This window comes from Chionomys nivalis, chromosome 1 (genome assembly GCF_950005125.1).
Source record: "Chionomys nivalis chromosome 1, mChiNiv1.1, whole genome shotgun sequence".
Lineage (NCBI taxonomy): Eukaryota > Metazoa > Chordata > Mammalia > Rodentia > Cricetidae > Chionomys > Chionomys nivalis.
In genome coordinates this window covers 46935255-46951573 of record NC_080086.1, presented here as the reverse complement: position 1 = coordinate 46951573, position 16319 = coordinate 46935255, and the positions used below count along the sequence as shown (strand labels likewise).

The 16319-nt window shown below is 35.4% G+C and overlaps 1 protein-coding gene across 8 annotated transcripts in view; it reads left to right on the top strand.

The window, feature by feature from the left end:
• Nucleotides 1–15934, top strand: part of Chl1 (cell adhesion molecule L1 like) — a 218045-nt gene extending 202111 nt beyond the window's left edge. For 7 of the 8 annotated variants that reach the window (XM_057769448.1, XM_057769390.1, XM_057769438.1 and 4 more), the window contains 5 exons: nt 1642–1821; nt 4943–5104; nt 5719–5850; nt 8558–8630; nt 12151–15934. In XM_057769448.1, the coding sequence (XP_057625431.1) occupies nt 1642–1821; nt 4943–5104; nt 5719–5850; nt 8558–8630; nt 12151–12367 (764 nt within the window). In that variant the 3' untranslated portion in view covers nt 12368–15934. The remainder of the gene's footprint in view (nt 1–1641; nt 1822–4942; nt 5105–5718; nt 5851–8557; nt 8631–12150) is intronic. The other variant, XM_057769457.1, reaches the window with a different exon arrangement.
• The last annotated feature ends 385 nt before the right edge of the window (nt 15935–16319 follow it).

The following is a 16319-nucleotide window of genomic DNA, read 5'->3' as shown; positions in this document are numbered from 1 at the left end:
ATTATACAATATTCTGTCTCTGTGTATGCCTGAAGGCCAGAAGAGGGCACCAGACCCCATTACAGATGGTTGTGAGCCACCATGTGGTTGCTGGGAATTGAACTCAGGACCTTTGGAAGAGCAGGCAATGTTCTTAACCGCTGAGCCATCTCTCCAGCCCTATTTTAAGAGTTTTAAATTTTTATTTTGTCCTATCTTTGAATTTGGTTAAAATCAAACATTTTGTATGATCCGTCTGTAAGATTTAAATTTGATTTAAAACCTCTGCTTATAACAGAGTAATTGAAATATTAGTAATTATAATAGTCATTGTACTTCTTAAAATTCACTAATATTAAATTATGTATTTCATTATTAATAATAAATTCAGGGTATATTTATATAGTGTGCTTTTCCCTTGTTCTTCTCCAGTCTAATTAATTGCTGTTTGTATATTCCAGAATGGCATATACTTTCCCTCATTCTTGCACTGATTTTAGTTATTATTTTAATTGACTCTGTAGTGTTTAATGGTGATAAAGTGACTAATATCTTCCCAGCTTTACAGTGTTTAGAATACTGCTTGGTTTCTTGATGTAACTGCATTATATAAAATAAGGAAGGCATTTTATGTAAATAAAACCTTTCTCTTTTTATGAGTGCAGAGAGGATTTTTTTGTAGCCTTTTTCTTACCATTGGTGTCTTAAGACCTTAAACATTTCCCTACATAATTTCGCCTGTTTTGCATTTAGCATAGTGTTCAGGGCACAGTAGATATTTAAAAGCACTTAATTCATTTATCAGTTCAGTGGACCATTGATTCTCTTTATGCTGAGCTGAGAGAGCTCCCAACTTCCAATAAGTTAACTGCAAGGTTTGGATTTGTGAGGGTACAAATATGATACACATTCAGTACACTGCACACTTTATTTTTTAATTTGCTTTTATTATCTTGCCAGTTCAGACATGTTTATAATGAAATTTAATCCCTCTAATTCCTTATTATCCTGTTATACCCCTCCCTCTCCCACTGAATTCCTACTTCCCAAAATATCCCCTTCCTGCTCTCGTGTCTTTTTACATGTATGATCTACTGTATTTAATTAGAGTTGCTTGCATGAGCATGAACAGGAGGTAATTTATGGAGAAAGGGTAACTTATCTGTGATTTTTTTTTCCATTGAATTAAGTGACACCCTTTTTCCCAGTCACCACTGATTTTCAATATCCCCTCAGGGTAAAGTGGGATCCTCTTCCCTGCTGAGATATTGAGGGGCACACCCTTGAGCTGGTAGTTCCAGTGAGTTCATCTTTTTAAACCATACTATTTTAGCGTAGCCAGTGATGTGTACCTCTGAAAAAAAGTTGATTACCCCATTATATTATCATTATTGCACCAATGGGTATATCTCAGCAGATAGATCAGAGTTATAGTTTGCAGGGTTCACAACTTGGTAAAAATGCTGATGAATTTTCTCTGCAAGCATCTGGTGTAGTCTTCTATTAGTTGCTGTAATAATAATAATTGTCTGTACCTGGAAAGAGTTGATAGTAATGAATAATGATGGAAACTTTTTCAGTAAGTAGGAACGAAAGGACAATTCACTGTAACTTCCATTGTGAAGAACTTTGAAGCACTAATTTTTATGCTTATTTCTTCAGTAAACGACACCTACGAGATTGGAGAATTAAATGAAATCAATGTTACTACTCCATCTAAATCTAGCTGGCGTCTCTTAAACCTCAATGCAACAACCAAATACAAGTTCTACTTGAAGGCATGCACCTCAAAAGGCTGTGGGAAGTCAATAAGTGAGGAAAGTGCCACACTGGGAGAAGGGAGTAAGTACATGATGCTTTTGCATGCTGTGGTTCCACACAACTGCACTAAACTGCAGGCACCCAGTCTCTGTACCCAAATCTAGCTGACCCTCTATGCACCACCAACACAAATACAGAATTTACTGATCTGTTTATAAGGCTCACATTTATTCATGGGTTTCTGAACAACAACTAATCATAACTTAATTTATACAAGGTCAGGAGCATACTTCTAATTAAGTAAAATAAGTGAACATAGGCTCATAAAATTTCTCACAAGGTTAGGAAAAGGATATTCTTCTTTGGAGAATATTTCTTTCTAAATATTGTCTTTTGCTTTGGTAGATATTTAATAGAAAAAGAATCTAATATATACCACTTTTATTACTTGACTCATAATATATTAATTTATATATCAAGTTTGATTTTATTGTCTGGTAGTTCAAGCTAAGTAAGAGTTGAAAATGACTTATCAGTCTTTGATCTTACATGTAGCACAGTTATAATTGAATTACATTTCTATCTCTCCCTTAGATTATAACAGTATCCCTTAAAATTTTTTTCTCTAAGAAAATTTTAGGATTTTTCTTGCCCATTTATATATAATATCCTTAATGCATCAAGATTGAAAAGGGTTAAGTAGTAAAGTAAAATGTATTCAGGAACTGATGTTCATATCAACAAGTCAAGAAAGGCAGACTCATATGGGGTTCAGAGTGCTCAGGCATAGGAGGGCTCAAGAGGAGAGAAAGGAGCTGATGAAAGCAGACAATAAGGGAAACAAAATCATTCATTCACAAATAGTTTACGGCAAATGTACTTATATTCTCAATGGTTTTCTGAACTGTAGATTAGGAACACTATGAAATCGATGGGAGAAATGCAGGGAATAGGAGAGTAGTGAGGAAGAAAACCAAATTGTACAACATTTACTATGACACAATTGTGATTCCCTTAAGTGTGTGTATCACAACCATTCATTGTATTCCTGCTAAGCACTGTTACACTCTGAACTTTAGGCTTCTTCCTGTAACGGTTTCCATCTTTGGGTCCCTGTTTTCTCCTCTACTCTTTAGTTGCTTTTATAGAAAGAGTGTTTTCCAATAGCATCTCTCCCAAACTCATGAGTTCAGGACAAATCAAACACTGGATGAAATGACAAACTCATTAATCTAGGAAAAATGCTAGACTTCGAGATAATGACAATCGCTCCAGTCAGTAAAGAAGATTATATCTCAAGGTTACAAACTGGCATCAAATGTTCAATTCACAGCTGTCCGAAGGATAGTTAGTGATCTAAATATTCAGTTTCCATATTGTTCATACAAGATATCAAACCACAGAGATAGTTGCTATATTGATAGAAGTGACAATTTAAAAATCAGGAGAAATATTAGTCCCATTCTTGACAATAAGGAACATGAAAAAATACTAAGGATTGCCTTAGTCTTGCTCCACATTCTTCTGCATATATTGGGAAACTGGGCTTTTTTGCATTCATGCTTAACAAACTTTCCTGGAGAGTGAAAATGTTGCTGGGTGGTTTCATAACTGATGTCCCATTTTGCTAATGTGCTTCAGTGTGTAAAGGAAGATTGCTTCACTATCCCGTGCTGGTTATTAAAAACTGTGCGATACTAAGGTATTTGTGTTCTTTTCCAGGCTACTGCCCTTTCCCCTGTTGACACTGCTTTCTCTTCTGTAGTCATATATTGCCATGTAGTAAATTATAGTAGCTTTTCCATGAACTTCAACATAATCTTTGAATATTATACAGTTCTACAGAGGAGATATATCTCATCTTCCCCAAGAACTCTTAAACTGATAACAGTTAAAATTAGAATCTATTGCTGCAGATATTTCTTCTCCCTCCTTCAATGAGGGAACACAAGTTAAGATTCTGGTATTGAAAGCAAGCTGTTTTCTTGCTCTCTCTTCATTAGGGTGCCCTCTAATGAAAGGGGAAAAGCATGAACTTAGAATATGCTTTTGTGTCCTTATAGGTTTGAATAAATCACTTTGCATTTCTGTTTTCCAAAAGCTTGCATTAAATGATATACTAATATTTCTGGTTTTCAAAATAAGAATCCATTCCATTCTATTACAGTAATCCATTCTAAAAGCTCTGCTCCTCTGTGTAACTGGCTTTATTTCTGTCACGGCACCATTTTCAATGAATTCCTTTATTCTTTATTCAGTAGTCATATAATCAAGTTTAGTCTGTGATGAAAAGTTACAACCAAGTGCTTTTGTGTCTTATGCCCACTTAACAAAGAGTCTCATCATCCATCCTCCATTATATTCTCACCAGTGATCTTAATTCATCTTATGTGTAAATTGTTGGCATTTGCCAATTGACATTTTCTACGCTGAACTGATTCTTTGAAAAATATGAATTTAATGACAAAAGTATTTTATATGTTTAATTGCAAGATCAGAAATTAATGCATATTAATTAAACTGGACTCATTTTCATCTGTTTCTCTGAGGTTCAATGATTAACTTATTGACAGTTTAATGATTAACTTATTGAAAGTTTCTCTTGGAAAATTATTTTTTCATACATTGTACTAAATCTCAGTGAAACCATTTCATTTAAATGTACCTATAAACCTGCTCTTAATCTAACTGAAGACTCTAATTCAAAAAATACTTTCTATGTGAATGTGTTGTGATGCCATCTTACCAGAACATATTGAGATCATGGCAACACTATGCTTATGCATTTAATAAAAACACAGTTAAAATCTTAATTCTATTTGTAATCATATGAAAATACAATATATTCATCTTTTCACTGACTGTGAAAATTCAACTAATATGAAAATACCATAAAATTCGAAGGATTTTTTTTTTTGAGTCTGTGTTTGGTTTTGAGCCATTCCCACGAAGGCAGATTTATAGTACCATTTCATCAACAAATGGCCATAAACTGATTTCATTGCATTTATTCATTTTCAACATTTTAAGAGAAAAATCTTGAAATGTTAGTTTCTGAGTCCACTGATGATTCAAGAACCATTAAAGATAAAAAACACCCAAATGATTTTTTTCATCTCAAAAAATGATATATATTTTTTTACATTTCTCTCCTGCTTTCCAGTGATTGAAATCATATGACTTAACTGTGTACCTTTCTTAGGTAAAGGTATCAGGAAGATAACAGAAGGAGTAAATCATACCCAAAAGATTCACCCTGTAGAGGTACTTGTGCCGGGAGCGGAACATATTGTTCACCTCATGACTAAGAACTGGGGTGATAACGATAGCATTTTTCAAGATGTAATTGAGACAAGAGGGAGAGGTGAGAAATGAGACTGTGTGGGCTATCGTCTTAGACAATTCACTCTGTCCTGTGGATTAATTTTACATCTATATTATATTAGAAAGTATAGAGTGCACTAAATATAAAGGTCATAATTTCAATTTATATTGGCATACGGAGTATTTCAAAATTACCAAAGAAATTACGTCACAATGATCCCATGTTTCCTTTACTGGGTTTGCCAGAGTAGTCACCTGAATGTGTATGTTGCTAATTAACACCTGCCAATAACAGAAAATAAAGAAAATCGAAAGCAAACCAGAGCTCACAAAGGTGTCATGGTGATCTGCTTGTAACCCAGGCAGCTTGTGCTATGGCTTGCTTGCTGCTGCTTCTGCATTTAACTTCACTATCCTTTCTGATTCTCATCTTCAGAGCTAAATGCAACCCTACAGAGCCTCTTCCCTAAGAAGGAAGTAATGATTTCCTAGTGTCTCCCAACAAAATACCTTCAGATTACTTTATTTCCTTTGGGATCAAAGGAAAGATTATTTATTATTTTAAAATGATATGTGATTGTGACCCAATGTTACATAATATCAAGAACTGATTCTAGAGATAGGTCAACCTTGTACCTTCTCTCTATACAACAGAATATGCTGGCTTATATGATGACATTTCCACTCAAGGCTGGTTTATTGGACTGATGTGTGCAATCGCTCTTCTCACTCTGATACTATTAACTATTTGTTTTGTGAAGAGGAACAAAGGTGGAAAGTATTCAGGTAAAACCATGGCTTAACATGATTTTCATCTTTGAATAGCTTATACTGGGAATCGGTCTATGGGAACTATTTTATAAAAATTATGTGGATAAAGCTTATAGTGTATTAGCTTTGAAATATACTAAAGGGGAATATTTTGATTAAACAATCAAAGGAAATATGCATAGTATATAATGCTAGCTTTTAGAAGCTGCTTGAGTTGATTGACCTGGAATTCATTAGGTAGACTCGGGTAGATTTGAACTCATTGAGATCCATGTGTGCCTCTGCCTTCTAACTGCTAAGATAAAGGTCTGTGTCACTATGCCTGGCTGTTTTAGTATTTAATAGAGACTGTATGGGCTAGGGTGATAGTTCAGTGGTTTAAAGTACTTACTTGATGTTTTGAGTTTGGTTCCAAGTAACCATATTGAGCAGTTCACAGTAGCCTGTAATTCCAGCTTCAGGGAGTCTGATGCCTTTGGTCTTTTCAAGCGCCTGCACTTACACAAACACACACATACACATAAATCAAGTGAAATTAATCTTTTTAACAAAATATTTTTATTGATTATTTGGGAATTTTACCTCATGTACTCCTAGAGCACAGTCACTTCCTAGTCCTCCCATGTCTGCTCCCTGACCCTTAGGACTTCTCCTAACAAAAAAAAGAACTCCAATTTTTGTTGCCCATATGCTCCCTGAAGCATGGTTGAACGCCCAGTGGCCCATCATGTAAAGAAAACTGAGACCTTCCCCATCCACACCCCTGCCAGAAGCCATCAGCTGTGGAGAGCTACACCTCAGCATCCTTATCACTACTTTCTTTTGTGGTGATATCAATGGCTACATGCTCATGGTTGTGGAAGAGGGACATAGAAGGCTTCTGTGACAACCCCTTTCCACACCCTAGCTCCTAAGATGAAATGAAAATCTAAAAACATTAAAATAGGTTCTTAAGGCTCATAATTCCTATAAACTTATGTTTTCTGTTCATAGATATATCAGACACTGAGAAGGTGTATTATTATGTCACATGTATGCTTTAATACCCTAAAAAAGAGCTCATTTGTTTATGGCATGCCTCTGCTTCTTTCTCTATACCTGGCTCTGGTGTTCTGTGTGGTTCTTATAGAACTGACTCCACTACCCAGCTTTGTTCGAGATCACCATTGCATTGCAGAGGGTGTATTTCCTATTACTGTACTGGGTAACGTTTATTGAGTGTACTACTTCTTGAAATATTAATGATATATTGGATAAAAATAAAATCATTCTAGTTGTTAACTTGTTTATTTTTTTATATAAATTACATTCAACTTGCTATTTTACGTATACATTGTTGCTGGTTTTTTTTTTGTTTTTTTGTTTTTTTTTTTTTTTTCCTGTTCATTGTGCTTTTACAAAAGGAGAAAGATTAAACTCCTGCATCTCTTGGCTGACAGTATTCAGATATATAAACTGTTCTTTATTGATTCCTGGTTCATCAAGCAAATGTTTACTGAGAATCTCATATACATAAAACCATGAAGAACATAACATACATTTTCCTAAAATAGCATGTTTAATTGGCACAGCTGTCCATTTCCATTTTTCTCTGAAATCTAGCTTGTATCAAATATGTTCACAACGACTAATGGATATTCTAGGTCATTCATTAGACACTTTGAAGAGAGACAGTTTTTTAATTATCTTTTTGAAAGTAATGCTTATGAAATATGAACATATATGTGTTCTGAAGCTCTCCCTCAATTCAGACCCTTTGAAAACAAGAGCAACAACTTTTCATATTGGAGGACAACTAAGGGTATGCATGGGTGAAAAACATCTTAAAGGAAACTTGTTTATGTTTTTAAAGGTAAGAGAATCAAGAACCAATCTCATGTTAAAGTGTTTCAAATGAAACTAAATTACTTTTTGTATGGAAGAATCTGCACATTTTCCAGTGTGGTTATGCATGTGGAGTCCAGAGATTGACATCTATTATCTTGCTCAATCATCTCCAAATTATTTTTTTTTTAACACAGGGTTTCTCATTAACCTGAAGCTTACAAATTTAGCTAGACTGATTTAGTCAGCAAGCCTCAGAAATCTTCCTGTACCCACCTCCCCATAAATGCAGCTAAAACTGGTTTCCATCAAGTCTGCCATTTTCAAGCAGGTGCTGGAATAAAACAGGTCCTCAAACATGTTTGACAGACACTTTATATAAGCTAAATCATCCCTACAGTCTCTCATGTAATTATATATTTAGAATGCTTTGGTAGCCCTGATTATTTTTGTTATTAAAGTAGTTTTGATTAAAATATTGATACAGAGCACCATAATGATTGTTTTTTTTTTTGAGGGGCATTAAACAGGTTTCATGACTTAGGTCATTAAGAGTCTATTAAATCTTCAAATAGTTTGGAGAAAAAATAAATTTTACGTTCATGGACACAATGATCTAAGCTTGATTCTCTTCATAGGACAAGTTTCCATTTGATATGGGGGAATGACATGAAATTCTACAAGGTGCTTAATAGCAGAAAAATAGAACCCAGGAAATCTTTTCTGTTTTCAGATTAAATAAAAAGTAACTGATACATTATACCTGTTGCTCAGAAAGCTAATAACAATGGCATAAAAAATTGGGGCAATGTGTTTTTATAACCTGCCTTTCAGCAGCCAAGCTGACAGGTCTTTCCAATAGATTTGATGCTAAACTACTTTCAATTTTCTGTTTCAGTAAAAGAGAAGGAAGATTTACACCCAGATCCAGAAGTTCAGTCAGCAAAAGATGAGACTTTTGGTGAATACAGGTAAATGTAACTTTGTATTTCATGATCAGTTGAAAGACTTCCATCAGGTTTGTCAAGTGGAGAACGTTCTTCGTTTTTAACTCAAGTAAAGGAACTACAACACACTGACTTTATAAAAGGAACTTTACCAAAGGTTTCCTTACCCCCTCTGTCCCCGTTCCCTCCCTCCCTCCCTCCCTCCCTCCCTCCCTCCCTCCCTCCCTCCCTCCCTCCCTTCCTTATTTCCTTTCTTTTTCCTCTTCCTTTCTTCATCTTTTTTCTTTCTTGTTTTTCCTTTTTATCTACTGTTATCTACTCTTGTAAGAACTGAATTATATTCAGGGGTGGAGGTGTATTAAGGACCACAGTCTGAATAGCAACAAGCGTCAAGATTGCTTGGTTGAAGCTCTGTGCATAACACATGTCACATGTAATATTCACATAAACAAGTAATTGAAACATTTTAGAGCCACTCTGAGGGTTTCCTTATGGACATGATTACTTTAAGTTTGCATTCATGGACACAGATTTCAACTTTTCTTTGTGCATTTATAAAATAAAGAGGTTCCAAACCCAACTCTATGCATGAGCCTAGACTTAAAAAAAAAACATGCCATATTCAAATAATATTATCAATCAATTAGAATGAAAGGCTAAAAGGTGAACAACTATTTCTGCAAGGCAATGAGGCTGGCAAAAGAACTAAGTGGTAAATTAGTACTTAAAGCATAGAGTCACTGATACCTGTTCGAAGAGTATTATTCAGTGTATGAGTTCAATCAGGCAGGGACAACACAGCAAGAAGTCTAGTACAACAGCCAAATTCTCCAGTTACACATCTCTGTCTCACCCTGTGCCCACTACATTTAACTTTCTTTCTTGAATTATCACCATTCCTTAGTCAGATTATCTCTACTATCTCTATTGTAGCAAGAAAATTACTATCAATTTTGGACTTATATTGATGTTATTATATATGATTCAAGAATCTCTACCAAATAAGAAATCTAGCTGGCTCTCACTGGCTCAGAATCTATCTGCATGGCCACGGATGTGGGGTACTTTGAGTAGTTGACCTAGAGTAACTAATAGAGATCTGAGCACCACTATGTCTCTGCTGGTCTCTATGCGCATCACTTCTCTTTCTGCTGATTGGGTGCCTTCTTTTTAAGCTTTTATGTTTCTTGTCAAGAAGATCAGAAGAGAGAAAGACAGGGGTGGCTGTAAGGAAAAAAGGAAAGAAAGAAGAGAAGAGAGAAGGTGGAAGGGAAGGAAGGAAAGAAAACAGGAGAGTAAAAAGAAAAAAAAAACATTAGGTTGGGAGAGTTGTAAGTTATGGTCAGTGCTGTTGTACTGATTGGATTATTCTTCCTGGTTATGTCTGAAATGTGAAACTTAGGATAACAGTTGAGTATTATCTCAGTGCCCACGCGAAATGAAGCCAGGTATGTGCTTCTGGCTTATGGTCTTCAGGAGACAGGCTTTTGACAAGAACTGTGGTCTCTCCTGAAGTTTGGGCTGACAGTAGATCTGTGTGTTGCCAGAGCTTGGTTATATCCAGACCTATGGGTTAAGAACTTCAGATTTTGGCAAGCCAGAGTCATCCTCAGTTTCATGACATGTGGACTTATCTCCAGGATACTTAGTAATATCTAGCTTTAGGCGAGGCAGAAACACCAGATTGAGTACCCAAGAGGCAATTCATAGTATGTTGATGCCCCAATCTTAGAACTTACATCTCATTGCTCTAGTATGTTCTATTTATTGTCCTGGGGTGAACCAATAGGTTCAGCACACATTTAAAGGGAAGACTTTACACAGTTGCTCACATTCCTTTTAAACAGGGATCGCTGAGGACAACTGTTCACAAACATTTTTATGAAGGCAAACAAAACAAAACAAACCTTTGGCCTGAATCTATTCCTTGTCCAAAAGCTTATTTGTCTACACTCTGAAGCTTCTATGAAAGGATTGGTCATTTCGTTTCCCTACATCGTTTACAGTTACAACCTTTCAAACAGTCAGTATGTTTTCTGGCATTTTATTCCAAAACTTAATATTCATCAGGAATTTTTGTCGTTTTAATGTTTCAGGAACTTTCTTATATGCTTTGCCCTTAGATATATGTTTTTATTACTCATTATCTTGCCCCAAAGCCAATACCACATTTTATTTTTATTTTTATTTTTAGAACCTCAGTGTCCTCATTCTGAAGCCTGTTACCATACCACACAAATATCTTGATTTATGCTAATGTCAAACACAGATACCCAAACGTTCCTTTCCCAATAGTGTGTCAAACACAGATGGTTCTTGTCATCTAGTCACTTAGGAACTGGTACTTAAAACCCTTTTTTTTAAATTTTTAAAATCAGATATATAAAGGGCATAATTTTGTAGATATTTTGTGACTTCAGGTTTGCTTCTCATAATGAGTAAAACACACATCAGATATCATATTAATAGTATTCACAATGATTTATATTTTCTTTTAGAACTTATTATTTCACAATTCCATATGTATATATAGTACTTTGTTCACACTTGCCCACTATCTTATCTTACCTTCTTATCTTTTGAGCTCAAGTCCTTAGTCTTCCTAACAAGTGCTTCTCCTACTTTGCTGTGCACTCTCTCTCTCTCCCTTTGTGTTAAATAGATAAACAGACAGACAGATAGGTAGATAGGTAGGTAGGTGGGTAGATAGGGCTGTGACCTAATTTAATCAGGGTACTTTTAACAATTTTAATGGAAAATTTTATAAGAAACTAAATTTGGTTGGTTATACTAAATAAAAGAGAAGGACACAGGAGTTTATATGACCAAAATAAGTGATAAAAGATCAAAACACAAGACCAAGAGCAACAAGAGTGCATAAAGCAAGGAAAGTAACATTTGTCTTCTGCCCTTAGACCACTGAATAGCAATTGCTAGCGGCATAACTAGGTGACTTATAAACAGCAGAATATTTCTCACAGTCCTGGGACTGGACAGTGAGATCCAAGTCAGGACAGCATGAATGTGTGCTGAGTTAACCGTCTCACTTATGGATGCCCGTTTCTCTTATTCTGCCCTGGAAACTGCAAAGCTGCTTTCTGGAGGCCCTTTCACTAGGGCAAATCCCTTTCATGAGGACTGTTCTGTGACTGCTAATCTCCGGTGAGCCCACACACCGTTGTCATCATACTTGGGTAAAGCAGTTTAGCATGTGAATTCAGGAAGCACCGAGGTACCCACACCATAGCCTCAATATGAATCAGCATGTTGCATCTTCATGTCCCAAAGCAGCTCCTCAATTAAAAGGAAAGCAGAAGTGTGAAAAAAGCAGAAAAGGGTTCCTCAGTCACTCAGAATAAAGAAAATTAGTTATGGCTTTTAAAATACTTACTTATTGATGTGTCGTTTCAACTGCATTTCCCTGTCGTTTGTGTTAAAATGAACAAGTTGAAAATTATCGAACCTGTTAGCACTTGTGAAAGAGTCTTGCTGTATGTGCCTGAGAATCTGAGCTCCCGGGCAATGGCTCTGTTTTGTTTTCTAGTGACAGTGATGAAAAGCCTCTCAAAGGAAGCCTTCGGTCCTTGAATAGGAACATGCAGCCCACAGAGAGCGCTGACAGCTTAGTGGAATATGGAGAGGGAGACCACTCCATATTCAATGAAGATGGATCTTTTATTGGCGCCTACACCGGAGCTAAGGAGAAAGGGTCTGTTGAAAGCAATGGAAGTTCAACAGCTACGTTCCCACTCCGGGCATAGGCACAGCACATGCACCATGGCTGGCTAGCACAGTCCTCCCCAGTCTCTTCTGAGCAGCAAAATCTTTTACAGAGGAGTGGAAACACGTGACATTCTGACATTCTGCAATTTTGCTGAGAAAAATAGCACTGCCTTCAAAAAGAAAAAAAAAAAAAGTCAGATGCCAAACACTTCAGGCCCGTGTTTCATTTTTGGTTTTGGTTTTGGGTGCTCAAAATGCAGAACACAAAACAAATCCTGTACTTAGATCCACTTTGACTGAATCCAAAGTTCCTGTTTTACATATTCCACGTCTGCCTGGTTCTCCTGTTCAGTGTGTGTGCATTAATGTTGCTAACTGTGTGGGTTTCTCTGGATACACAGTTGTATTTAGTTTTTAAGAACTGTTTTAGTGCTTTGATTCACTACAGGTTAAAAGATTGTAAGCAAGTAAGCTGGTTATTTAAAATGTAAAAAGGAATATGAATGTCTTATTAAACACTTCATGGAATCTATACAGTTAGAAGTTATTATTTAAAATTTACTAGTAAAGGTCTTAGATGATTATGCAACTTGTATTTATTGAGCTCCTATTTGCCCAGAGGCTACCATTTTTATGCGGAGTTACAATGTTTTCAATTTCTGAATGACTGTCTTCAATTTCTGTCAGTGTGGTAACTCTGCATCTATCATCTATCTATCTATCTATCTATCTATCTATCTATCTATCTATCTATCTATCTATCTATCTATCCCTATCTAATTTTCTTCCTTACTTTCTTCCTTTCTTTTTTTATTTTTTAACTTGAACTAACTGGAGCTGTAGAAGGTCAGAGGTTATTTTAAAAAGAGAAAGAAGATGTTGATGATTGTATTTTGTATCTTCATTTGTATGTTCGAAACTTCAGCCTTTTATGTTTATAGACTGGTTCCCTTGGATATGTTTTATGAATGCCTTGTACATATTATATTAATATTTACACATAGTGTTTTATTTTGAAGTGAGAAAGAGAATATTACTAAGCATGATTGTACAGCTAAAGTGTATATAGTAGGATGCTGTTTTCATCCTTCAGGGGCTAACCCAGAATTCCAGATTCCAGATTACATGAATAATTGGATTCTATTCTTATATTTCTCTCCTTCACATGCTCTCAAAATAAAATAGCATATAACAATGGAGGGAAATGCATTCATATTGTTCAAAATAAGTTTTGGAGTGGATTCTTGCTGCAGTCTCCAACAAATAAAATTATTTACAGTAGAAAATCTTATGTTCCTGTTAGTTTATATCATATTGTAAATGTATCTGTGGTGGTATCATCATTCTTAATGTTTTCATTTTGTCATAATTAGTACAGGGTCAGGGAATTTAGTTTCCGGCATGTGTGCTACCAGTCCATCTAAAATGGTACAGAAGTTTTAGAGTGTTTTCGAAATACCTTGAAGAACTCTGCTCAATATAACTAAATAATGGATGCTAACATTCTCGTGTAATGGAAACTTTTAACCTCACCATGAAATTATTAACTATGTTGTGATACAGTTCAGAGATTTAACTTTACTTTGTGTAATTACTGGCATATCCTTACTGTTTAGTCTTCATGTTTAATTGATATGATGCGCTATGTTGCTTTGGGGTTAAAATCATGGATAAAAAATGACCAATGCAGTAATGTACATAAAACATACTTTTTAAATCTCATGTCTCTTCTAGAATGCATAGGTAGGAAAAATCTGTTTTCTCAAAAATCATGGATCTCAATGTTTAGCTACTTTCCTGGAAATAGTAAAAGAAAGGGGGCAGATATCTTTATTCTCTAGCCTGTATGAGTGTGCAAGAATCCACACATCCACTGTGGAAACTGATCCCCAGCGCCATCTGATGACTAAGGCTCAGATTGCTGGAGGAACCACCGTCGTGTGCCATTTTAGTGGGAGGGACGTGGAATTGAGCTTCACAGAAAATAAAGGATGTGACCGACAGTTAATTATGCTGTTATTCTGCCTCCTTCCCCTTATCATCATTCAAAATGTAGTTTGGAAAGGGTCATATGGGTTGATAATAATAACAATGTAGAACTGTTTCATTAAAAATTTAATAATCTTTAAGTCTAATGTTGATGCAAATACTTACATTTTTGTTCCACATGACGGTTGAAGAAAATGAGATTGTGCTATAACCCCTTTTGCTAGCTTCTGTGAACTTCTAAATACTATTTGGCTTCATTCTGTTGTACATCTTCAGTAGAGCAAGACAAGATCCTTGGAGTCCTTTGATTTTAATTGTAGAATTGGATTATTCAGTGTGCTCAAATGAAAACACATCCAGTAGGTTAAAGTGGATTTAATTCTTTTTCTCTCTTAAACAATGAGTGGCAGACTCTGTGATGTGCAAAATGCCGATTACCATTGGGCAATAATTATTTGGGAAATGCCCCTCCCCCCTGAGTTTTAAGGCAGCTGCTAATATATACAACTTTGTTCTTAACTGGTTTTGCAGTAACTTTCTGTAGTCTACTGACAGTATGATTTTAATGTAAGTGATTGTATATAACCTCCAGGATTGTGGATGGGGATAAGTTCAGAAAGAACTGTTTGAGGGTCAGGGAAATCTGTGTTCTCTTCCAGGTTCCAGCACTGACTATACATAGAAACCTTAGGCACATTGCTGAACTGCTTTAACTTCAAACTGGGCTACAAAGTGCTAATGTTTGCTGTCACAGGGTGTCCTTTTGTACTAAGAAAACTTACGAATGATAAAATCTAAGATGCCTTTTAACTTCATAACCCAACCTGTAATCAAGTTAAGTATCAAAAACTCACCCCCACATACACCAACTCAATTTTCCCCCTCTAAGCACATAAATATATTTTTATAGAAAACAGATCTACAGAAAATAAACTAAATCTTACTGTTAAGTGTGGAGTACGATTTGCATATGCCATTGAAAATTAATAATCGGAAGAAAACTAAGCAGGGTCTTTGCTATACAAAAGTGTTTTCCACTCATTCTGCATGCGTATTTGTAAGATGTGAAATCAGTAGATTTATTCTCTTGGTATAAAGGCATCTGATATTTTAGATGTACCCATGTTTATAGAAAACTGTAGAGCACAATGGACTTAATGCTATTTTCTACTCATGGAAGAGATAGAGGACAAGGAAAGATGTCGGCTGCTTTTCTAAGTATTTAAAACATATTTGCCAATCGAAACCCTAAATATGTTTACATGCCATGAAGGCGTAATTCTCGTAACAACTTTAAATTGGTTGTAGTACTGGTTTGTGGTCTGTGGTAGTAGATGTATCCTAGTGTTCCTATAGTGAGGTAAGTAGGACTGGGCCAAAGCTACTTTGATTTGTCTTCAACTGACTGCATCGTCAAAGAGACAAAAAGTACAGAGGGCAGGCTCACCTGGTTAGCTTTTCTGTTCTTACATAGATTAACGTTCACAGTAGATCTTTATTCGCGTGTGTTTGTGTTGTAGATGGTGTCTGTATTATGCTTATGGATATGTGTGGTTCAATACTATTTTCATTACACATGAAATTCAGCTTTCAAATAAAAGTTTGACTTCATGTACTCTAAAGATGTCTGTGTCCCTTTCTATCCAATTAAAGGCAGAATTTACATTTCAAGCTTAAACTTGGTTTCTACTAATTCTGAAACTATAAATGAAGCATAAATTAGTTAAGTTTGAAGAAGAGAATAAGTGAAATATTTTATTTCTATCACTATGTTTACAGAAAGACTATTTGATGTCATCAAAGGCTAGAAAATACACCAACTTCACAGTTACAATGAATTCAAATTAACATGTATATATTTTCGGTTGGCTTATTTTTCAAGAAAAAATGTAGCAATGTGTCGTTTTATTTTTATTTTTTTTATTTTTATTTATTTATTTTTATTTTTTATTTTTGAGACAGGGTTTCTCTGTAGCTTTTGATTCCTGTCCTGGAACTAGC